The sequence below is a fragment of the Grammomys surdaster genome, unplaced genomic scaffold (genome assembly GCF_004785775.1).
Source record: "Grammomys surdaster isolate TR1022 unplaced genomic scaffold, NIH_TR_1.0 138, whole genome shotgun sequence".
Lineage (NCBI taxonomy): Eukaryota > Metazoa > Chordata > Mammalia > Rodentia > Muridae > Grammomys > Grammomys surdaster.
In genome coordinates, this window is record NW_021604596.1 from 3,217,329 (window position 1) to 3,242,833 (window position 25,505).

The 25,505-nt window shown below is 41.9% G+C and overlaps 1 protein-coding gene and 1 non-coding gene across 4 annotated transcripts; both read left to right on the forward strand.

The window, feature by feature from the left end:
* The first annotated feature begins 27 nt into the window (after nucleotides 1-27).
* CUNH11orf54 (chromosome unknown C11orf54 homolog) lies at nucleotides 28-25,505 on the forward strand. Of its 3 annotated transcripts, XM_028763336.1 has the most exons (10): nucleotides 50-104; nucleotides 2,975-3,154; nucleotides 4,511-4,654; nucleotides 9,031-9,129; nucleotides 13,225-13,298; nucleotides 13,447-13,548; nucleotides 17,260-17,436; nucleotides 18,310-18,459; nucleotides 21,471-21,587; nucleotides 23,815-25,505. In XM_028763336.1, exons 3-10 carry the CDS (start codon nucleotides 4,600-4,602, stop codon nucleotides 23,986-23,988), a joined length of 948 nt encoding a protein of 315 aa, XP_028619169.1. In that variant the 5' UTR covers nucleotides 50-104; nucleotides 2,975-3,154; nucleotides 4,511-4,599; the 3' UTR covers nucleotides 23,989-25,505. The 3 variants fall into 3 exon arrangements, with proteins under 3 accessions (XP_028619168.1, XP_028619170.1, XP_028619169.1); XM_028763335.1 differs by lacking the exon at nucleotides 2,975-3,154 and having other exon boundaries at nucleotides 28-104; XM_028763337.1 differs by lacking the exon at nucleotides 2,975-3,154 and having other exon boundaries at nucleotides 40-99.
* LOC114617809 lies at nucleotides 6,306-6,435 on the forward strand. Its single transcript, XR_003710872.1, has one exon. It is a non-coding gene; the product is annotated as a small nucleolar RNA SNORA24 (small nucleolar RNA).

Here is a 25,505-nt window from a genome sequence, read left to right on the forward strand (position 1 = left end):
GGGGCGGTACCCAGGCTCTTGCCTTGGCCTAGAGCGATCAGAAAAGACAGGCTGGAGAGTGAACCTGTGTTGCTTCCTGCAAGCTTGAAGACACTGCAGGTCAGGTGAGCGTCGGTTTGTGGTGGTGACTGAACCGCAGTGTGCCGAGTTCCGTCAGACTAAGGGTGGCCTGTGCTATGGTATTTGTGTACTGTAGCTATGTACTCAGTTGCCTTACTTCTACTTTTTGATCCTAGCAGTTTGCCAACAATCTGTGGAATCCTGAATCATTGACTCTCTGTGGCCTTGCACACATGCAGCTCCACTAGGACTAAGTTCTAATGGAACATGACAAACACCTTATTCAGTGGGTGACAAGGTCTGATAAGAGGGCGTTCATGCTCGCACTTCACTATCCCTTGAGTTCTCATAGACAAATACATTTCAAATGTAAAGTTGTTGACCTAGAGATATAATTGGATTATAGAGAGCTTGCCTAGTGTGCATGGCACCACCGAGAAAAAAACAAAAAAGCAAACAAAAACCTGTGTGTGTGGTTAGATCTGTTTGAATAGGGTCCTATGTGACTGTACTATTTGCAAAGCTGTAAAGCCAGCCTTGTACTTGACCCCCTACTAGTCTAGTATATCATAAAAGTCTACCATATCATAAATACTTAACAATTAACTAATACACCGCCTACTGTGTGCAGTATACTTGGAAGAGAGGAGAAATCCAGTCTAGGAGGAAGATGAAGTTCAAGCATGATCAGTTCCCCTGAGTGCCGCTCTGAGTGCCGCGGGATCACTCCGAACACAGTCTTCCTGTTGGTAGCTGAAGGGGCGGTTTCTCTACTGCTCATTCAGCTTGGGATGGGTGCGTTCTGGGTTTACAGATCTGCCTTTGAGTTTGTAGCTGTTGCTGCTGTTCTTTGACACATGTCTCTCTATGTAGCCCTGAGAGTCCTAGTACTTGATATGTAAGCCGGGCTGGCCTTAAACTCACAGAGAATCTCTTGCTTCTGCACCCCTCTGCCCCTGCCTCTGTCTCCAGTGCTAGAACTAAATAAACATCTGCACACCACGCCTGGCTTGAATCTGCTTTCGAATTCTGCTTCTGCCATGTAACAACTGAATGATCTTGGGTAAATTCTATGTTTCTTCTTCTGTACAATAAGAAGTACAAGATAAGTCTGTCATGGATTTGAGAATTTTGAGGAACTTTAAAGGGCCTGACAGTTTCTGAATACAGGGTGGCCTTAATAATGACACTCAGCATGGTTGCCACGGTTAGTCTGTTGCCTACAGTGTTGTTTCTCCCTCTGCACTTACCTTCCTGTTCGTTCACCTTTTCTCTACCCCGTTTCTGGCCCATCGGCTCCCACCACTTACATCAGGAAAGTAAATATTTGCCTTCATCTGGCTGGAAGCTGTGCTGGAGCAGCTCTGACTGTCTGTGGAAACCATTCCCTTTGGGTCCGAACTCCAACCCCACCCTCTCCACACACGTTCTCCCCTGCTCCCGAGGAGCAACATATGTTCGATGGCATGTTCATCTGCATGAACATCTACATTTCTAAACCAGCTATTCGGGCTGGAGACTCCCCTGGTTAGACTTTTGTCTCTATTTTGGTAGGAATATAAAACAAACCGACCGATCTTCTCTTAAGAAAGTAAGCAGTTTAAATTAGGGATATTGCTGGGCGGTTGGTAGCACATGCCTTTAATCCCAGCACTCTGACTTCCAGAACACCCAGAAACCCTGTCTCTGGGGTGGGGAGGATGTTTTTAAATCTAAGTTGAATTCCTATTATTCTACTACATAGTTATCTAAAGTGCTTTCATTTTCCTCACTATGTACTGAGCTATACTAAGACCGGGTGTGGCAGTACATACATTGAGCTCCAGCACTCAAGGGATTCAACAGGAAGAGCATAGTTCCAGAGCAGCTGGGCCATACAGTGAGCCTTATCTCAACAAAAAAAGAAAAGAAAAACAAGCAGTAATGGATTAATATGCTATTTATCGTGCAGATTTGACATTTCATATATTAGGAAGTATCGCTGGTTAACCTCTACAGAGTGTGGTTAACTGTTAACATGGGGCATCTGGGTAAAGAGTGTGTAAGTTCTATCTGTATACAATATACCATTCTTAAACTATTTCAAAAGAAACTTAACATGTTTTAGTTCTAAACAATTAAAGACACTCAATTGGAAAACATGTTTAGAGTGATTCAAGCATGATTATAGCATCTGGGGCCCATTTTCAATAATTACTTATATTTCATTTGAAACACAAGAGTATATGTGTTAGATAATTAAAAGACTATAAAAAAAAGAATGTTTGGTAAAGTACTGAAGTAAATGTCACCTATTTCAACTACCCTGGAGGCCGAGGCAGGAGGATGGCTTGGGGGACAATGTAGGGATCCTATATCTTAAAGAAAAACTGTAAAGATAAGATGCTAAGTATGTGCAATGGCATGTTCATGGAATATGTATGTTCTGAAAGTATGGTCAGAAATAGAAATCGTAGGCCAGAGATGGCTTAGGAGTTATACATGGAGAGAGCTTACTTCTGCAAGTTGTCCTCTGACCTCCACATGTGGGTTGTGGCGTGCATGCGTGTGTGCACACACACACACACACACTAAACACACACATACACAATAAATACTTTTTAGTGAAATAATTTTTTAAAAAATTCTGAGCCTAAGAAACATATGAACCTGTAAAAATGGCTCTGGCTCAGCTCAGCAGTTGAATGCGCATTCCTCTTTCCAGCAGGACTGAGTTCCATTCTTAGCACATAGCCAAGGCTTTCGTTTAAGCCTTAAGTGATTGTGCTTCACTGGAGACACAGAGGCAGGGCGAGCTGTGAGCTGGAGGAAAACCGAATCAAAAGAAACGAACAGCAGTCTGAGGGCCCACTTCTCATTTGCGGCATGAGCACTTTTAAAGCCAACCATTCTGATTGAGATGTTCCATTAACAGGATTGAGTGCTAGCTACTCCCATGGTGCTCTGGGAGGCAGGAATGCCCTCAGTGATTTGACTGTCCTGTGCTGTGATTGGACCTGCCTGTCACCTCCCTGCCCTTCTCCTTTTCTTTTCCTGAATTCCCTTTAGCCATCTCACTGGGCTTGCTTATGAGGCGCATCTCCTGAACAGGGAAGTAAGTACCAATCTATGAATATATGTGCTTGGTTTTTGTAAAGTGTTTTTGCCATGCATTTTTAGAAATATAAAATTATAATTGATTAGGTTACCAGGTTAATTGAACATTAAAAGTACTTACCAAGTAAGTATATTTATTTATAAATTAAAGTATAAAAAAAAGACTTTCAGAATCTAATCATTCATAGGTTTCCATTTCAATTAGTAACTAAAATTTTCTCTTATAAAAATGACTAGTAAAAGGAATAATTCAAACATAAACAAATGAGATTTGGCAACATAATTTTTTAGCGTCAGGGAAAAAAACAAAACAAACTCCCATTGTGTTACTATAATGCCAGACTTTGGTGTTTTGTTATTAATGAGACCTACTTTGGTATTTTGTTATTAATGAGATCTACTTTGCTTTTTTGTTATTAATGAGATCTACTTTGCTTTTTTGTTATTAATGAGATCTACTTTTAGAATGAAATTTGTACTCTGTTTAAAAATAATAAAGGTGGGTAGTCAGGCCAGCATGACCGCTCAGTGGGTGAAGGAACTTACCAATAAGCCTGACTGAGTTCAGTCCCTGGCATCCACCTGGTAAAAGAGAGAACTAAGTCCTACAAGTTGTCCTGTGACCTCTACAGGTATGCTATGGCATGTACACAAGGACACCCATACAACACACACATTCACATACACACACACACAAACAAATGTAGTATTAAAAACAATTTAATAACTCCAAGACAATTAACTTTTAGGTTAAATGTCAAATATAGAGTAGCAGTCAAGTGATCTATCATATACAATACTGTGGACTGTACAGATTGTGTATACATACAGATGCACACATCTGCAAAACCAATTAATTATTTGTAATTCTTAATGCATGCCTTTTATTTCAAGACCATATTCTTAGACTGTCTGTTAGAAAACCTCAGGTTAGGCTGAGTATAGCACTCTGTGAGAAAGTGCTTTCCTGGCATACTTGAGCTCCTGGCTCAATCTCAGTACCAAACAAATAAAAATGAAAGGAAAAAAAGTATAAAGAATAGATTCATATAACAGTATTGGGCTGGGATGTAGCTGAAGCCCTGGGTTCCACCTACAACACTGCCAGGAAGGAGAAAGGGAAAGGAAGAAGGGAGGGAGAGAACAGAAAAATAGATCAAAATGGAGAGGAGAGAAAGAACAGTGGGGCAGAGGTCCCTCAGCTCCTGCTCACATGGAATAGACAGGAAGTTGTCTGAGCTCCGAGTGGAGCCTTGGAGCCCTTTGCCCTCCTTACGTAAGTGAACTCTGAGGATATGGAACCTCCATGGCCTTTGCCTTCATCAAGTAACTAAGCTCTATCATTCATTTCCAGAGCTGAGACTTCGTGCTGGTGCCCTGTGAGCTCTCGAGGTAGTCAACAACAGCTGCTGTGTTTGAGCAGCCTTGCTGAGAGGAAAGAGAATGGCTTGCATTGAGTTTTCTTTTCACATGCCAAGTCTAGAGGAGCTTGCTGAAGGTAAAAGTGATGTTAGCTTTGGGTGATTGTTTTTTGTATTGTTTGTTTGGTTGGTTGGTTGGTTTGATTTTGTTTTTTCAGAGACAGGGTTTCTCTGTGTATCCCTGGCTGTCCTGGAACTCACTCTGTAGACCAGGCTGGCCTCAAACTCAACAGAGATCCTCCTGCCTCTTCCTCCTGAGTATTGGAATTAAAGGTGTGTGCCACTAGCCCTGGCTAGCCGGCCTCAAACTCAACAGAGATCCTCCTGCCTCTTCCTCCTGAGTATTGGAATTAAAGGTGTGTGCCACTAGCCGTGGCTAGCCTTGGATATTTCAGGACTATTCCAGGAAATAAAACCAAAAGATCTCTGAGGTATATATGTAGCTGTAAATACAGTCTGCTGGAGCTGGAAAGATGGGGCAGTGGTTAAGAGCACTGGCTGAACTCTGATGACCTGAGTTCTGTCCCCAGAACTCACATAGTAGCTCACAATTGTCTGTAACTGTCAGTCATAGATGATTCAGTGCCTGCTTCTGGCTCCTTCAGCCCCAGACACAGGTAGTGCACAGACATATATGTGGACATAACACTCAAACACATTAAAAATAGATAAATAATAAAAACAAAAGATTTAGTCTTTTCCTGAGTGTTGATCATAGTCTCAAATATACTTTGCATATTGATGCACTGTCAGTTCACTTACTTTAATTTCCCTGCGTGGATTCTTTTTTGCTTACTTGTTTTTTGCTTTTTGGGTTTTTTGTTTGTTTGTTTGGTTGGTTGGTTGGTTTTTGAGTAGCCCTGGCTGTCCTGAAACCCACTCTGTAGATCAGGCTGGCCTTGAACTCTGAGATACACCTGCCTCAGCTTCCACAGTGCTGGAATTAAAGGCGTGTGCCACCATGCTCAGCCTTTTCCTTTCTTTCTTTTTTTTTTTTTTTACTTTGTTCAAACAAGAATGTAGGGAAGTTCTCCAGTGTAAATTAGAGAAAGAAAAAGATAGACAAATGCACCAGACAAGCCCAGAAGGTCTGCATTGGAAGCTGTGATATCTTTGGCTCCATTCTGTGGCGACTGCTGTCTCTAAAACCATCCATTTTCATAGTATACTGGCTGAGTAATAACATGTTCTCAAAGAAACTGAATCAGACATTTACTTGCTTTTTGCTTTTTTGCCTGCATGTATGTCTGTGCATCATGTGTGTGCCCCATGCATGCAGAGACCAGAAGCCATGCTGGATTATTAGGAACTGGAGTTACAGAGTTATCAGCCTTCTTATGGGTTCTGGGGATTGAACCTGACTCCTCTGGAGGAGAAGCCAAAGCTTTTAATCACTGAGCCATCTCTCCATCCCTGCATTTTGCTTTTTTTTTTTTCATTGCTTGCTTCCTATTCTTTTTGAATAAGAAACATAAAAATATAATCCTCCTGGAGTGACAAGTTGGCTCAGTGGATAGATGTGTTTGCAGCGCAAGTGTGGCTGCCTGAGTCCCATCCCTAGGACCAGCATAGTGAAGGGAGAGAACCGACTCCCATAAACCTTCATCTAACCTCCACATACACCTTGGCATGCATTAAGCTCTGTGTGTTTGTGTGTGTGTGTGTGTATGTGTGTGTGTGTGTGTGTGTGTATCACACACACATACAGATACTATAAATAAATGAAATATATATGTATATTAGTGTTAAATAGATTTGCATTGTAGCTGTGTCCCTTCCTAGCCATGGAAGAGACCATTTTTGTTGGCAAAGCTATCAGCTACTTAATTGGCATCAGATTCTGACTTTCACATTCTTCACTGACAAGGAGCTGTGGGATACCAGGTTATTGGGCATACTTTTTTCCTATTATTAATCATTCCATTCATTTACATCTCAAATGATATCCCACTTCCCAGTTACCCCTTCACCACCACCCCATCCCACATCTGTCCTCCCCTTTGCCTGTATGAGAGTGCTCCCCCACCCACCCACACTCTCCCGCCCCACCACTCCAGCATCCCCCTACTCTGGGGCATGCAGCCTCCACAGAACCAAGGGCCTCCCCTCCCAGTGCTGTCAGGCAAGGCCATCCTCTGCTACAAATGTATCTGAAGCCATGGATCCCTCCAGGTATATTCCTTGATTGGTCTAGACTTTGGGAGAGCTGGGTGGTCAGGCCATCCTATGTTGTTCTTCAAATGGGGTTGCAATCCCCCTCCGCTCCTCCAGTCCTTCTGACAGTTCCCTAACCAGGTTCCCTGAGCTCAGCCTGATGGTTGGCTCCCAGCATCCACATCTGCATTGGTTAGTTGCTAGCCTGACCGCCAGAGTAACCTCCATACTAGGTTTCTGTTGGCAAGTGCCTCTTGACCAGGGCAACAGTGCTGGGTTTGGTGTCTACAGACATGTTGTTTCCCCAGTTGGGGCTGTTCCCTGTTGGCCCTTTCTTCCGTTTCTGTTCTATTTTTTTGTTCCTGTTCTTCCTTTGGACAGGAACATTTCTAGGTTAAAAAACTTTGAGATGAGTGGGTGGCCCATCCCTGGTCCAGGGGCCTATCTACTGGAGGTGGTACCCACAGGTTCTATCTCCCCCTTCTCTGCACATTACGGCTAAAGTCAATCCTGTTGGGTCCTGGGAATATTGGGCATACTTTTCTAATGTCTCTTGAACAGAGTCAGGAAGATCTCTATGAATTTGGGACTAGCCTGATCTATGTAATGAGTTCCAGGACAGCCAGGGCTACATAGGAAGATACCTGTCTCAAAAAAACAAATAAAATAAATTTCTAGAATAAAAAGCTCTGGAATATTAAGACACTATGCTTTTCTACATTTGTATTACAGCACAATGCATCTACAGTAAAGTATAGTGATTGCAGAGTGTGAGCACATGTACCTGTGTGAACACATGTACCTGTGTGAGCACATATTCCTGTGTGAGCAAATATTCCTGTGTGAACACATGTACCTCTGTGAGCACATGTACCTCTGTAATCACATGTACCTCTGTGAGCACATGTTCCTGTGTGAGCACATGTACCTGTGTGAGCACATGTTACTAAGTGATCACATGTTACTAAGTGATCACATGTACCTGTGTGAGCACATGTTACTGTGTGAGCACATGTACCTGTGTGAACATATGTAACTTTATTAAATATATATTCAGTATCTTAATAGGCTCCCCCATGGACCTTCCAGTCAGCCTTTCTATCTGCAGAGATCACCTGAGATGCCTGCCTTTGAAACACTTCAAGTGGGGTCATGCAGTCTCTGCTCTTGTGTCTGGCTGCTATGGCTTGCACTGTAATTTGCCTGTATCACCACTGAATCTGTGGCATGAGATTCCTTTCATTAGGTGTTTTGAAATTCCCTCAAGGGAAGATAGCTCTCACCTGTGTGCAGTCTGGTTCCTTCCCACATCTGTTAGTTGCTGTGAAGGGACGCCAGGAAAAGACATGATAAACCTTCCCTCAAAGCCACACCTCCTCCAACAAGGCCACACCTTCTATTCCCTGATGACTAAGCTTTCAAATATGGGGGCCACTGTTCTTCAAATCAGCACACCAAAGTTAGTAATTACGGGTATTTATGTGTCAGAGAGTACATTATATCTTCTGAGCATGTCAAAGTCTAATTTTATTCATCAATACGAATATTCTGGGGCTGGAGAGATGGCTCAGTGGTTAAGAGCACTGCTCTTCCAGAGATCCTGAGTTCAATTCCCAGCAACCACATGGTGGCTCATAACCATCTGTAATGAGGATCTGATGCCCTCTTCTGGTGTGTCTGAAAACAGCTACAGTGTACTCATGTAATAAAATAAATTAAAAAAAAAAAAAAAGAATATTCTGGGGCTGGCTCATTGGCTAAGAGCACTGGCTGCTCTTCCAGAGGTCTTGCATTCTATTCCCAGCACCCACATGGTGGCTCATGATCATCTGTAACGGGATCCGATGCCCACTTCAGGTGTGTAGGTGTACATGCAGCAGAGCACTCATGGGTTAAATAAAAAGTAAACTTAAAAGAGCCGGGCGGTGGTGGCGCACGCCTTTAATCCCAGCACTTAGGAGGCAGAGGCAGGCGGATTTCTGAGTTCGAGGCCAGCCTGGTCTACAGAGTGAGTTCCAGGACAGCCAGGGCTACACAGAGAAACCCTGTCTCGAAAAACCAAAAAAAAAAAAAAAGATTACAAGGCTGTTTTTTGTTGTTTTTTTAAGAGCATTCTTGGGTTGGTGGTACAGGTCAATAGTAGACTATACTGTATGCCCCAGGTCCCTCATGTCCGTTTTATAATGTAACTTAAGGCTGTGAGTATAACAAAGAAGCTTTGAAGAAAGATTTACTACATGGTGGCTATTTTTTTTTTTTTACTTAATGTTAAATATCTCCTTTGTGTGTCTTTTATTAGTTTTGCAGAAGGGGCTAAAGGACAACTTTGCCGATGTCCAGGTCTCTGTGGTTGACTGTCCAGATTTAACAAAAGAGCCATTTACCTTTCCTGTAAAAGGTACGTAGTTTTTAAAAAAAGTTTTTGGTTTTCAGTTATACACTTTTTTGGAAGCAAGTGTTATTTTCCTCTATGAATAAAAGCTGTTATTACAAATTCAGGCTCAATTTTTGCCCAGTTTCTTTGGTTCAGATGTGGGCCCTTATATGGAGAAACTATGTTTCAGGTGTATTTATAACCCCCAACGGTTTGGTTATGCGACATACTCAGTAGGCTAAGTTTTAATAGAACAAGAATTTTGTTTTTAATTCCTCGAGTGACTTGTGAAGACTACCTTTAATTTTTGGTTGTATATGTTTGCTCAAGTTCACAAATATCTTAAGAGGCCTATATTTGGGGGCTGAAGAGATGGCTCAGCAGTTAAAAGCATTTGCTGCTCTTTTGGAGAACTCAAGTTTGGTCCCTAGCACCCACATCAAGTGGTTTGCAGCTGCCTGTAACCCCAGCTGCAGAGGATCCAAGGGCCTCTTCTAGCCTCTGAAGGAATCTGCATTCCTGAGCACATAGCCCCATACATACACATGCCATATACATAATTTAAAATTAAGTAAGCTTCTCTTTAGGCCTTATATTTGATTCATCTATTAAATGCTTAGACCCCTTCCATAAATTTGCCAAGTTTGAAGTACTAAAGGAAGGAAATGAATATTGGTTGAGTAAAACAGCCTCAGGGTGACAGACACTTGAGTCAGATGCATGTGACAGCAGCACTCCAAGGCCCTAGCTTCAGCTTGCTGAGCTAGAGAGAGGCCACATAAACTCAGTGTGAGTCATAATCAAGATCAAGTGTAGGCATGTTTCAAAAGTCTGACCTCCTCCGTTATGCCCTGTGGTGATGAGGAATTATAGGGTAGTGTATTCCTTTGTTTCTTTTATGTTAATTGACATAGCTGGTCACAAAGTAATCTGCTTGGAATTCTTAAAACACTGGTCCTAATGTCTATTCATCCATTACTTGGACTAAATCCCATAGTGTCCCAGGGCCTTAGATAACAGTAAGTAGGAGAGTCCAGCTGAGTGTTGTAGGAATCTTCCAGGTTAAACAGTCTTTGACTGTAGTCTCTCGACACCTTGCAACTATTAGAAACCATTTTGGAAACATTTATTTTCTATATACTGGATTCTATGTATGTATGTATGTATGTATGTATGTATGTATGTATGACTGTGTACCTTGTGCATGCTTGGTGCCTATGGAGTCTGGAAGAAGACATCAGATCCATCTGGAGTTACAGATGGCGGTGGGTGCTGGGAACTGAACCCAGGTCTTCTGGAAGAAGAAGCCAGTGCTCTTGACTGCTGAGCCATCTCTCCAGCCAGGGTTCAAATTTGTGAATGGGCAAAGTAAGATCACTTCTTTTTTCTTCCCCCTTGTAATCGTCTGTGGTTTCTGGTTTTCATTTTGAGAGTAAATTACTCTTTCTTCCTTGTTTCTCAAGCTGCCTCTCTCTATCTAGAAGACACTATAATGTTTCACAGGAACTTTTCCCCTTTCCTCCACCTACTTTGTAGAATCTTTCTGTATTGGGATGATATTTAGAAAATGGCACCTGGTCCAGCTTGTTCCCAGGCAGCCACTATGTTCCCATTGCTCCTCGGCTCTGTCTGGGGCTCCGATTAGCTGAATGCCCAGGCCCTGGCACCCACGAGATGCCAGCATTCACAAAGCTCGGCTGGACCCCAGACAATATCTGCCATCCTCTCAGTACCAGGTAGAAGTGAGACTCTTAAAGCGTAATGATCATCTAAAGGATTTATGTATTTAGAAATGCTCAATCAACAAGATGCCCACACGATTAGAGTTGTTACCCAATTTCTAATCTTTTGATACAAGTTGCTACCCAGTACAGCTTTCGACCCATCCTTGGTTCTCCATAGCCCATAGGCTCCTCCTTCTCCTCTCCTTCCGGTCTTTCTCCCCTCCCCTTCTTCTTTTTCTTTCTTCCCCTTCCTGTCTTTCTCCCCTCCCCTGACTCTTTTTCTCCCCTCCTCTTCCTCTCTTCTTCTCCAAGCTCCACCTCCTCTCCTACTGCCTAATCACTGAGCTCCACTGCAAATACAATGTAGCAAAATAAATATCCTGCAACATCTTTCCATCTTTTTCATCTAATCTTGTACTTCTAACCAGAATCCAGCACCTTTAAAACCTCTCTCACCTAGAGCTCTAGAATCTCCAGCTGTGTGTAGCACATCTCTACCTAGGACTTCCTTCTTCCTTAGTCCCTGGACAGCTGTGGGTCCTGTAGTAGTATCTCCAACCACCAGCATCTTGTCACTCAATGTACAACCTGTGGATAATTTCTGCACCTCCCAAGCTCCTCCCACAAATGGCACTTGTTTTTTGTTTGTTTGTTTGTTTGTTTGCTTGTTTGTTTTTGGTTTTTTGAGACAGTGTTTCTGGCTGTCCTGGAACTCATTCTGTAGACCAGGCTGGCCTCGAACTTAGAAATCCACTTGCCTCTGCCTCCCAAGTACTGGGATTAAAGGCGTGTGCCACCACTGCCAGGCCACAAAAGGCACTTGTAAGACTTTTTTGCATCTCTTCTCTGCATAACAGTAGGGCAATTAAATGTACTTCACTTAATGATAACCTTGAAAGACTTCTCAAGTAAAAGATAATGAGTGTCTACTCTGCTTTAAAAAGTGCCTTCTCCAAAACTGCCTCACTCTGTTGTTATAATACTAAAAATGTAAGTAACAGGGCTGGAAAGATGGCTCACGGTTAAGGCCCTTGCTGTCACACTTGGTGAAAAGAGTTCAATCCCAAGAATCCACGTTGTGGAAGGGGAAGACTCCCACAGGTTGTTTTCTGACCTCTATACTACATATACCCTCTACTACCACACACATATAAAATAAATAAACGTAATAAAGGAAAATGTAAGTAGAAGGGCTGGAGAGATGGCTCAGTGGGTAACAGCTCTTGCTGCTTAAGCATGAGGACTTGAGTACAGATCCTAACACCCACATAAAAACCTGGAAGGAGCCATGTTTGTCTGAACCCCAGCACTCAGGCAGATAATAGAAGATTGCTGGGGCTCACTTCAAGTTCAGAGAAAGCCCCTCAAGAAATAAGGTGGAAAGTGGAGCAGGTCACTCAGTATCTTTCTCTGGCCTCTACTTGTGGTATATATGTGCAGTATATGCACATAAACATATTTGAATATGCCATATACACACCACACTCATATACACATACATATACAATAAATCAAGCAATTAAAATGTAAGAAAAGTACAATATATAGTTTAATTTATTTGGTTTAAAATTAGTTTTAATAGTTTAACCTTGATTTTAAAGTAAGTAGGAGAACAACAGCTTAGTAGTACAATATGTTATTACCCCTGAGTTCAATTCCCTAGCACAGAACAAACAATAAAATACCGGTACAGCTACAGAAATACACACATAGAAACTTGCTAGTATCCAAAGGTTATCCATCATTGCTTGTTTTTTGGATAAACTTATTTATATAAACTTATAAAAAATTTCTCAACATGGGTCTAAAGAACAACATTCTACCAAAGTAAAATGTTATAAAAATTTAAAAATATGGGGCTGGAGAGATGACTTAGCAGTCAGGGGCACTGATTGTTCTTCCATAGGACCCAGGTTCAAATCTCAGTACCCACATGGCAGCTCACAACTGTCTGTAACTCCAAGATCTGAAACTTTCACACAGACATACATGCAGGCAAAACACCAATGCACATAAAATGGAAATAGATAAATTATAAAAAAATAAAAATACAACTTATGCCAAAAAAAAAAAGAATAGAATTTTTAAAGGAAAATGCCACCTGGGGGAATTTTTAAGGGAGTAGGCAAATGAATTCTAGAAACTCTACTCAAAAGTTGGTCCCTGCTCTCTTAGAAATCAGTCATTGGTATGCCACTGGCCTGTGAGCCACGCTCAGGAATGATGATGTTGGCGGCAGTTAAAGCAGACCAGAGCAGGGACCACTTGCATCTTTTCGTCTCTGCTAGTTCCAACTGAGATTCTCTTACATGCGTTCCTAATAAATTAGTGTCTTCTGGAATTTTATACATGAATGATGTGTTTGCCTGCTTTTAAGATGGCTTGTGTTTTTTAGGCATCTGTGGGCAAACTAGAATTGCAGAAGTAGGAGGTGTGCCTTACTTATTGCCTCTTGTAAACAAAAAAAAAGTAAGTATGTTTTTATTCTCGGTATTCACAGACTGTAGAAACTGGGTTGACTCACACCAGCAAGTGTGGCAGGCGAGGATCCGGTGGTCTGTTGTAAAAAATAAATCAAGAAATTCATTACAGCTTCAATAATTTTTCCTTCTTACAGGTTTATGACCTAAATGAAATTTCAAAACAAATAAAGCTGCCCGGAGCTTTTATCCTTGGAGCAGGGGCAGGTCCATTTCAGACACTTGGGTTCAATTCTGAGGTCAGTACGTATATATAGTATTATTTTATTTTGTTCATTTGGCTTTTCAGTTATTCATAACTTTTTTACTGGCCTGTCAAAAACTTACTTTTAGCTGGGAATGGTGGCTCATATATGTGGTTCTAGCACTTAGAAGGCTGAAGCAGGAGGATTGTGCAAGTTCAAAGTCATCATGGGCCAGATAGTGAGTTCCAAGTCAGTCTGGGTCACAGTGGGAGAAACCTGTCTCAAGGGAAAAACAAAAAACAAAAACCACCTTCTTTATGAGTGAATTGTAAGTTGTTGGTTTCTCTTCAGATTTGGGCCCAAGTGGACACTCCAACTGCTCCAGTGCTAATGAAGTGTCTATTTCAGAGTCTATAGAAAATAGGGGCCGGGCGGTGGTGGCGCATGCCTTTAACCCCAGCACTTGGGAGGCAGAGACAGGCGGATTTCTGAGTTCAAGGCCAGCCTGGTCTACAGAGTGAGTTCCAGGACAGCCAGAACTACACAGAGAAACCCTGTCTAGAAAAACCAAAATAAATAAATAAATAAATAAATAAATAGGTTAAACCCAAAAGGTGTGTGTGTGTGTGTGTGTGCATATATATCTGTAGTATAGTGTGTATATTATGTATATATGTGTGTATATGTGTAATGTATATGTATTATATATGTGTAGTGTGTATATGTGAATGTATGTGTATACTGTGTATATATTATGTGTATAGTTTGAATGTGTATTATGTGTGCATGTGTATTATATATATGTAAATGTGTGCATATGTTTAGTATGTAGTCTATATGTATTATGTGTGTATTATGTATGTGTGTATGTATGTAGTATGTACTATGAGTCTGTATTATGCATGTATGTGTTGTGTATGTACTATGTGTATGTGTTGTGTGTAGTGTATGTGCAGCGTGTAATGTGTATTATGTGTTTATGTATTATGTGTGTATTGTGTATAATGTATGTATGTACTATGTGTCTGTGTATTGTGTGTGTATGTGTGTAGTATGTGCAGTGTGTATTATGTTTGATGTGTGTATTATATGTATTATGTATGTGTATAGTGTGTTATGTGTATATGTGTGTAGTGTGTGTGTACTGTGTGCATTATTATGTGTGTAGAGTGTATATTCTGTGTGTATGTGTGTAGTGTGTGTACATATTATATGTGTATATGGTATGTATGTATGTGTGTGTATTATATATGTGTATATTATATGTGTATGTGGTATGTATGTGTATTATGTCTGTGTGTTATGTGTGTATGTGTATATTGTGTGTGTGTTATGTGTATGTATATTATGTCTGTGTGTATTGCATGTATTATGTATATTGTTTGAATTTTGTGTAGTGTGTTATGTATATAGTGTATTGTGTGTGTTATATGTATTATGCGTGTATGCGTGGTGTGTGTATTATGTATTTATGTGTGCTGTGTGTGTGTAGCATGTTATTATGTGTGTATGTGTGTGTGTGTCCTTGTTTCTTGAGCAGAATCTGGCTATATTATCCAGGCTGACCTCATTACAGTCATCTTTCTCTGCCTATTGAGTTCTGGATTGCCATGTCCACTGGAGGTCTCATGATTTTTGTTGTTGTTGTTGGTTTTGTTTTTGTTTTTCGAGACAGGGTTTCTCTGTGTAGCCCTGGCTGTCCTGGAACTCACTCTGTAGACCAGGCTGGTCTCAAACTCACAGAGATCCACCTGCTTTGCCTCCCAAGTGCTGGGACTAAAGGCGTGAGCTGCCACCTGGGTCATGATTTTTCTTACATATCATAGGATCCCTCACGTCTCTATAAATCCTTGCTGTCATATAAAGGCCACTTTGGATCCAAAGAGGAACAATAGGGAGAACTCCATGATAAAAAGCAGATAGTAGCCAGGCATGGTGGTACGTGCTTTTAATCTCTGAACTTGGGAGGCAGAGGCAAGCAGATTTCTATGAGTTTGAGGCCAGCCTCGTCTATGTACAGATCTATGTATCCAGGTCAGCCAGGGCTGTTAAACAGAGAAAACCTATCTCAAAAAACAAAACCAACAACAAAACATGGTAAATAACCATCAGAGTGAACAATTGGCTACTTATGAAAGTAAATTGCTAGTACTAGTGCCAGTCATGCATGCTATCTGTGATGTGTTATAATGTGCCTTGTTCCATTTATATTAAACATAATGTGTTCTACATATGCCATATGATAGTAAGATGCCACTGTCTAGATCTTATGATGATGGGACAGCACTGCCATTCTCTTATAACTTCATCAGATAGGGCATTGTTCAGAAGTTACACAACTTCTCTTGCAGAAGCAGTAATAGAATTTTCCCGGAGGCAGAGGCAGGCGGATGGAGGCAGAGGCAGGCGGATTTCTGAGTTCGAGGCCAGCCTGGTCTACAGAGTGAGTTCCAGGACAGCCAGGACTATACAGAGAAACCCTGTCTCGAAAAACCAAAAAAAAAAAAAAGTAGTTTCCCAGTATGCAAGATGGAAAAAAAGTTAAAATCTACAATTAGACATTTTCAGCCATGCATGATGACTCATACCTGTAATCTTTTTAGGTTTTTCAAGACGGAGTTTCTCTGTATAGCCCTGGCTGTCCTGGAACTCACTCTGTAGACCAGGCTGGCCTCAAACTCAGAAATCCGCCTGTCTCTGCCTCCCAAGTGCTGGGATTAAAGGCATGCGCCACCATATACCTGTAATCTTAATATTTGAGAGGTTGAGAAGGATTACTATAAGTCTAAGGTAAGCCTGGTCTACACAGCCAGCCAGAACCATAGAATGAGATCCTACTCAAATAAATAAATAAATAAATAAATAAATAAATAAATAAGACATTTTCTCAGGTGATGTGGTAGACACAGTAATCCCAGAATTCAGGCAAGAGGATTATATCTAAATTTGTGAGTTCCATGCCAGATAGTCTTCACAGCAACTTACTGGGATATACAGCAAGAGGCTGTCTCCAAAAAAGAGATACTGTAAACATTTTAGATAAGTGGGATGAAGAGGTGGTTCAGAGGTTAAGTGGCTGCTGTTCCTGAGGGCCCAGGTTCAGTTCCCAGCACACATATGGCAGGTCACAGCTGACTGTAACTCCAGTTCTAGGGATCCAGTGCCACCTTCTGGCCTCTGTGAGGACCAGGTATGCCACACATACGTGTAGGCAAAGCACTTACACATGTAAAAGAAATGAATCCAAAAGGAAATTAGAAAAGCATTTTACAAAACATTTGTGCTGAATGTCTACAGCTGTGACAAAATATTGGCAACAGACAACTGAAAGGAGACACTCTTGGGGTGACAGTTTCAGAAGTTTCCATCTGGGGTTGACTTCCAGGTGTTTTGGGCCTTTGTGGAGATAGCACAGTGAGGAAGGCATGGTGGGACACAGCTGCTTACCTTACTGTAGCTGGGAAGCGGACAGCCAGGGGACAAAGCCCTTTCCCCCAAACCACTACATCTCACAGACAGGTTAAGCTGTTGCCGAAGTGGCACTAGGGAGTGGTCATGCTGTTGCTTGAGTACAGTTTGAATTTGGCAGGGAATGCAAACCAGTGGTAGAACCTTGTCCTAGCATAAACAAAGGCCTGGGTGCAATCTCCAACACCACTACAAAGTGTGAATATAGTGGAAAAGACCTCGAATAAAATCTCCTAACATCTGAGAGAAGAAAATCATTAATGAATGCACTAGCACTGATTTTTTTTTTCTTTTCAGTTCATGCCAGTTGTTCAAACAGCAAGTGAACACAACCAACCTGTGAATGGAAGTTACTTTGCCCGTGCAAATCCTGCAGATGGACAATGTCTGCTGGAGAAATACAGCCAAAAATATCGCGATTTTGGATGTGCACTACTGGCTAATCTTTTTGCCAGCGAGGGCCAACCTGGCAAGGTGATTATGCCCTTAAGAACATAGTATTCTTTACATCTTCTCAGATAGCTAAGTAGGAGGTCTATTGTCCCTAATAGAGTTCTCCCAAGAAAATCAGATGTGCCAATGCCAACATTTTTATATGACCTATTTAGTTTACAAAAAAGATTCAGAATAGTACAGGGAAAGACAAAGTCTTTTTTCAAAACCCAAAGTTAAGAATATTTACTTAGTAAACAGAGCATCTGTTTGCTCTACTTTTCTGAGTAAAAGGTAACAAGATACAAATCTAGGATATTTATCACCTGCATAAAGCAATAAGATTAGGCCTACTTACAGGTGGGTAACTAGGTGTTTGTTTCAGAATGACCTGCACTGAGCTAGAAGTGTTGGTGACAAAAGCAAGAGCTGACAAGGAGCGTGCATGCCTGCTTGATCTCAGTGTTATCCCCTGTGGGGACCTAGACTGTGAAAGGAGAGAGCCTTGAGAAATGAGATAGGGGTGCAAAAGTACCCAAGAACACAGGCAAAACTTGTCCAGAATTTTAAAGGAAGTGAGACCTTGTAAATGTGCCTTCAGCTCTCATTACTCTAGGTGAATCTCTCTAAGCCCAGTAACTCATAAACTTTCTGAACCTCCTTGCTTTCCAGAGTTCAGAATAGGACTCAGTTCAGTACTCATGAGTAAGACTGTTGAAGTTACATATAGCTGGTGTGTGTGTGTGCGTGTGTGATGTAATGGAAAGAAATGAGGCATTTTAACTCTGATCCTTGTGTGCTGAACAAATAAGAATATTTACTTGGTGGCAGTAATTTTATAATGGTTGTTTAGGTAGTTGTCTACATAGAATTGTATAGTTTATGCAGTTATGAACACCATTTTACCCTCTCCAGGTCATTAAAGTGCAAGCCAAGAGGAGGACAGGAACACTTAACTTTGTGAGCTGTATGAGGCAGACTCTGGAGAAGCACTATGGTGACAAGCCCGTGGGGATGGGAGGCGCCTTCATTGTGCAGAAGGGGAAAGTGAAAGCCCACATCATGGTAAGCGCTGCGTCTGCTGCCTGCACACACTGCTGCCTGCACACCTACACACTGCTGCCTGCACAGACTGCTGCCTGGAGACCTACACACTGCATACAGCTGTCTGTGGAAGCAGACAGCTTTCCACAACTCAGGCTAGCTTCAAACTTACTACACAGACCACATTGCCTTTGGATTGACCAGCCTTTTGCCTCAGCCTGCTAAGTGCTGGCATTACAGATATATACCACCATTCATGGTACAGGTTTTTACTTTTCATATGGCCCAATAAACCATAACCAACCCCAATGTCAGAAATTTTCCCCTGTGTTTTTGTACGTTTTCTGTGCGTTTTAGCTGCCATTCTATCTTCTCCCCATTGAAGGTAACTTTTGTATATTACGCAGAGTCTACCTTCACCCACCCCTGTGCATGTGTGTGTCCAATTTTCCCTTTGGCTGGCACTGGTATTCTTGTTGAAAACTCATTCACCCAGGCAGGGGAAATTACTCAGTAATTAAGAGCACTCGCGGTTCTTTCAGAGGTCCTGAGTTCAATTCCCCCCATAGTGGTTCATAACTTTCATTATCTTGAGATCCATGGGCACCAGGCATGCACATGGTGCACACAGATACATGGAGGAAAAACATGAAAACACATAAAAATAAGTACATTTTTTAAAGGAAAAAAATCATTTGCACCCACCCCCACCCCATGGAATGCTTTGTTTTTGGCCTCTCTATTCTGTATCATTGGTCTACATGCATTCTGGTTAGGTTTTTATCAGTTTGACATAGGTTAGTCACCTGGGAAGAGAGAACCACAATTAAGGAAATGCCTCCATTAGATTGGCCTGGGAGCAACTCTGTGGGGTATTTTCTAAATGAATGATTGATGTGGGAGGGCCCAGCTTGTTATAGGCAGTGTGGTATAAAAAAAAAAAAAGCATGCCTAGCAAGCCATGGAGAACAAACCAGTAAAGAGCACCCCTCCATGGCCTCTGCTTCAGTTCCTGCCTTGTGTTCCTGCCCTGACTTCCCTTCACAATGGACTGTAAGCTGTAAGATAAAATAACACCTTCCCTACCAAGTTGCCATTGGTTGTGGTTTATCACAGCAATGGAAAGTAACAGGTAAAACATGCCTGTTTGTGCAGCTGGCACCATCAATTGCAGTAGACCTGTACATTTAGAAGTTAAAACGTGAAGACTTCTGACTTGTTTTACAGAATTGTTTTTAAAATTTCATAGAAATTTTAGGTGCATTTTTCTACTTGAAAAAAATAAAAAAGAAGTCAGTAAGATTTAAGTAGCTTGATATGGAGGTACATGCTTTTAATCCCAGAACATGGGAGGCAGAAGCAGACAGATCTCTGAGTTCCAGGCCAGCCAGAGTTACATAGTGAGACCAACATTTAAATAGCAATTACATTGATTTTCTCTGCTTTGCCCTTTGCCATCTTGGCGATCAAACCCAGGACCTCACAAACACCACAGAGCCATATTCCTAGCAACAATGAGTCTTGTTATTAGTTTTTGCTTTGGGGGGCCAGGCTGGTTCTAGAAGCCAAGGCCTCATACCCAGGAGGCCAGGACTGTAATGCTAAGACCCCTTCAGCACAGGGTCAAGTCCTTAGCTAGCCTTCAGGAGCGCTGGCATCTCGATCTTCTGTCATCTCTGTCTTCCCTAAATGCGGTGTGTTTTTCCATTATAATTTCTGTGTTGTATATTGTACGCGGTGTATGTGTGAATGCAGAAGCACACATGTGGAGAGAAGACGAGAACCTTTAAAAGTCTGTCCTCAGGCTGAGAGTTGCCTGCTCTGAAGACCTAGAGATAAGAGTGTAATGCCCAGATCCCACTTACAGGTAGAAGGAGAAAACACACTATGGAGTTACCCTCTGACCGACAATATTGGCACTGTGGTACACACACCTCCATCATGCATGTACACATCGATAATCCTTTTTTTTTTTTTAAGTTGGTTCTCTTCTGTTGTTAGTTTCAGGGATCGAATTTAGGACACCATGCTTTCATGGCAAGCACTTTTACCTGGTGAACCAAATTCCTGGCCCCACTCTGATTTCTTTCAGCAATTTTTATAGTTTCCTATATAAGTTCTCTCACCTCCTTGATTAAGCTTATTACAAAAAAGTTCTTGGGCTGGAGAGATGGCTCAGCAGTTAAGAGCACTGACTGCTCTTCTAAAGGTCCTGAGTTCAATTCTTAGCAACCACATGGTGTCTCACAACCATCTGTAATGGGATCTTATGCCCTCTTTTGGTGTGTCTGATGACAGCGACAGTTTAGTCATATATAAAATAAATAAATCTTTAAAAAAAAAACAAAAACAAAAACAGAAAAGTTCTTTATTCTCTTGGATGCCTCTGCCCGCTTCTAAACGTGTGTTCCCTTGTCCTGCCCACTTGCTGTCCTGGCAGCAGTTATGAGGTACAGACAAACACAGAGGAGCTCAGAGGAGCTCCTTGACTAGATGAGCAAGGCCCTGGGTTTGGTCCTAGCACTGAGGAAACTCTAAAGCCTAGGGTGAAGGGTTTGGGAAAAGGAAGGCGAGCAGTTCAGTGTTAGAGTACTTACCTAGATGGCAGGAGGTCCTGGTTCTAATCCCCAGAACTGAATGAGAAAAAATATTTTAGAATGGGGAGGGACTGGGGCTATGCCTCAGTGGTACAGTACTTGCCTAGAGTGTACAAGTCCCTAGGTTCAATTCCCAATATCACAAAAAAATTAAATGAAAATCACACATAAAATGGAACATGTATAACAAGAAGACTGCACATCTGTGGAAAGTAAAAGAAAAACAGTAATGCCTCATTTCATTAATTAGGAATAAGTTTTAGATTGTACAGGTTGGTTGGCTAGCCCTTTAAAAACTGCCATATGTGACCGATACCAAAGTGCACTCAGTGAAAAGTATAAACTCATAACAATGAGACCACACGTTTTTATTCTCATTATTTTTATTTTTCATTAATATTCAGTGTTTTGCTGTTTTACAATTTCTTATTGCAGCCTGCAGAGTTTTCTTCCTGCCCACTGAACTCGGATGAAGCTGTCAATAAATGGCTACACTTCTATGAGATGAAGGCTCCTTTGGTTTGTCTACCAGTTTTCGTTTCCAAAGACCCAGTGAGTCTTTCTCCTTCCTTTTATATGCAGTGAAAATGCTTGGTGGAATACTCATTCGTTTAATATTTTGTTAGTGTGCGTGTGCGTGTGCGTGTGTATGACATGGGTGGAGATCAGAGAACACCATGTGAGAGTCAGTTCTCTCCTACTATGTGAATACACAGATCAAACTCAGGTTGTTTGGCTTGGCAGCAAGCACTTTTGCCAGCTGAACCATCTTGCCCGCCTCATATTGATTGAGAATTAGGTAATTTGGATTTTTTTGAGGATGCACCAGGAGGATGTCAGAGGAGAAGGTTTACTGTAGATAAAAGCTTGAGCATAGCCAGAAACAGGGACATCTGGGAGAGTCCGTAGTGGACATGCCCCTGAGCCAAGTGAGGAGGAGGTGGGAGGGAGAGAGGAACCAGCTGCAGCAGCCAGGAGGGCAAAGGGTAAAAAAGGGGGGGGGCAGGTAACCAAAATGGCTGGATTATATAGGAAAGAAGAAGGATAGCCCAGCCCCTGGGCTGGAGAGTTCAGGGTAGAGGGCAGGGTAAGGCAGCCATACCCTGTAACTGGTAAGGACTGAGAGACACTAGGAGAACCTGGCAGCCAGGTCTGCTTTTATATGTTAAACAGGCATCTTAACCAGTTGTCCAAGGGTTTGAGACTTAATGTTACTGGCTATCTCAGAACTCACTATGTAGACCAGGCTGCTTGCCTCTGCCTCTCAATTGGTGGCACTAAGGGCATGTGATATCATGCCTGGCTTCTTTTCCCCTTGACCTTATGCATCAATCCAAGCCACCAACTCCCTCTTTAGCCAAGGATGACCTTGAACTTCTGATCCTTCTGCCTACATTTTCCTCTTTGGTGCTGAGGTTACAAGCATTGCCACCATGTCCAGTGTACGGACATTATCCTGAGAGACAAGGGATGTGTGGCTTTCTACACAGAGTGTTTGGCAGAGCAGACTTTACCTTCAAGAATTTTAAATAACACAGCAGTAGTGCTACTACACAATGGAAGAGCTGGGTGTGTCGGAACAAGCCTTTAATTCCAGCATTCTATAGGATCTCTGTGAGATCAGGCCATCCTGGGCTACACAGTGAGACCCTGTCTCAAAAAAATAAATAATAATAATAATAATAATAATAATAAAGCACAAGATTTAGGTCCCTTGCCATCCTGACTGGTGTTCATCGTATCCTAATGTTACATGCCAGAAAAAAAGTACTCTAGGCCAATTCGGAGAGTGTCTGCCAAAGTCCTGACTAGTGGGCCTTTTAAGCCAGTGCCTGCCATCTAAGATCTTATTTTTACAAGGCTGCACAGTGCTCAGTTAAAAGGCTACCAAGGACAACATTCTGTAGTAGTAGAAATATTGGAAATGTGTCCAGTGACACAGTGAGACCCTGAGCAGAACGCCAGAGAGTGTCCAAGAAAGCGAAGCACTTAATCTCTCATAGGCAGAAACTTGAAGATATATTGTAAGTTTGTGAAGAAAAAAAATTAAGTTGTATTTCTTTTCTATGTATGGATGTTTTGCCTACATGTAAGTCTGTGTGCCACAGGTGTGCCTGGTGCCCCTGGAGGCCAGAAGAGGGTGTCAGATCCCCTGGAACTGGAGTTACAGATGGTTGTAGCTGCTATGTTGGGGCTGAGAATTGCACATGGGTCCTCTGTTGATTCAGCCAGTGCTCTTAACTACTGAGGCACCTCTCTGTCCCGCTACATTGTTAATTTTTGAATAAGCAATATGCAGAAGAGTGTAGAAAGCTGCTGTTTGAATAAAAATGGTGAAAGTCTTCCTGGAAGGTCATACAGGAAGGTGCTTATATCTGCTGCCTTGAAGATAGACTTCTAGGGATTGCACTGACTGTACCATCCTGCATCCTTGCCTTTCTTTAGTGCAAGTCCATTGCCTACTTAAAAGCTGGTCAGCTGCAGATGTAGCTCAGTGATAGAGCCCTTGCCTGGCATGCATGAGGCCTTGCAGTCAAGGACCAGCACTACAAAAAGATTAATTGCAGGTTTAAGGGTAGATGCCTGTGGTCTGTCACTCAGAAGGTACAGTAGGAAGACTGGGAGTTTAAAGTTAGTCCCAGCCACAGTAAGTTCCTGTCCTAAAGAGAAAAAAAAAAAACCTTTAAGAAAAAGTAACAAAAGGCTTCTCTCCTTCCCCTTAAATACACTGTATTCAAAATAATTTGAATCTGTACTAACAGACTGCCTACTGTCCTAGGGGCTGGATTTGCGACTGGAGCACACACATTTCTTCAGTCATCATGGAGAAGGTGGACACTACCACTACGACACCACCCCAGACACAGTGGAGTATCTTGGCTACTTCTCACCTGCACAGTTCCTCTACCGCATTGATCAGCCCAAAGAGACCCATGCCTTTGGAAGGGATTAAAGCAGCTGGTTTAATGGTTAGCTAAAGTTAAATTACTAACCCAGCAACTGATAGTAATTAAAAAATATAGTAGAGGAGGAGGGAGAAGAGGAGGAGGAGGAAGAGGAGGAGGAGGAGGAGGAATGAGGAGGAATGAGGAGGAATGAGGAGGAATGAGGAGGAGAGAGCGCTTCCCTAGCAAGCCAAGGCCCTGCCTTAATCCACTGCACAACCAATAAAAGTAATTTCACTAAACATAGCACTATTTTTTATGGCATTTGAAATGCAAGGCTATGGACATATGATACTCATATTATTTAGCATTTTCATGTGAAGGAGAGTATTGGGAACATAGGTAACTAATTGAGATGTTCACTTTCCTATATGCTCACTTTAGTAAACCAATTTTATGTCTTTATAGCCCAGCAAAGCCTACCTTTTCTTCATACCTCAGATATGAACATGGACAGGGATCTTCCATTATTCCTGCTATCTAGGAAGAACTTACATTTGGGTGGCATTACTAGATTTTTCAAGTTCATCTCACAAGGGCTAATGGATTATTACTCTAATACTGAGTATTAGATACAACAGTGTGGAATCTTTGCACTGAGTTTTAAAACCCCACTCGGGAAATCAGTGTACTATGTTCTCAGCACTTGGGGGGCTCCCTACACTCAGAAGTCTGCAGCTGTCTTCTACAGATGTTAATAACATTGACTAGCCAGGCTCTTCCTGAATTAGGTCTCTATCCAACAGTTTTACCTTAGTAACAGTTTGAAAGATAAGAGAGAAAAGAAACAGCAACAAAACACAACACTGAACTCGGCCATTCTCCATTGTGAGATATAAAACTACTCTCTTAGTGTGAAGTGTCTTAAAAAGACACCTTTGTACCTGCCCTTTCTTTGGCTATATGGACTGTTGAGACAATAGACAAGACATTGGAATTCCCTCAGGAATTTCATGCCAGAGGAAGGAAAAGGCTGAGGCCTGGTGCCAGCCAGAGGAGGAACTTGTCTCCAGGAAAGAGATGTCACATAGCTCTCAGGACAAACAGAAGCCTAGACAATGGTGGCGGGCAGGACCACAGGTTGACCTGCTTTGTTAGGCATACCTCGTGCCTTCTACTTAAACTTGAACCTCATGCCAGGACCCAACATGGATTCTGCAGGATAGTGGGGAGGGATGGGAATCCAGAGACCTGTTTGTTCCTCTTCCCAAAGTGATTACATTCAAGAAATCTTTTTGTGCTTTTTCAAAAGATATTACACTATTACTGTGCGCTAATGGTTAGCATATGGTGATGATAGTTAGAAAACTCCTTGCTGTTCTGTATCATAGAACCTGTGATGATCATTAGCCAAAAATCAACTTTCGATCCTTGCTAATGGCAATAAGATGTGGGTCTAGGAACTCTTTAGAACTAAGCCCTAAATGTTTTCTGATTCTTTACTTTGTAATGCACATGCCTTGTATTATTTTTAATAAGTGTTATTTTTAATTAAACATGATTTTTGAGATGAACCTGAATAGAA

Bases quoted from the DNA above. Each gene is read 5' to 3' on its own strand.
- CUNH11orf54 (XM_028763335.1), top strand. From the start codon at position 4,600: ATGGCTTGCATTGAGTTTTCTTTTCACATGCCAAGTCTAGAGGAGCTT. The intron at 4,655-9,030 runs GTAAAAGTGATG...GTCTTTTATTAG, and splicing joins TCTAGAGGAGCTTGCTGAAG to TTTTGCAGAAGGGGCTAAAG. The intron at 13,549-17,259 runs GTCAGTACGTAT...TTTTCTTTTCAG, and splicing joins CACTTGGGTTCAATTCTGAG to TTCATGCCAGTTGTTCAAAC.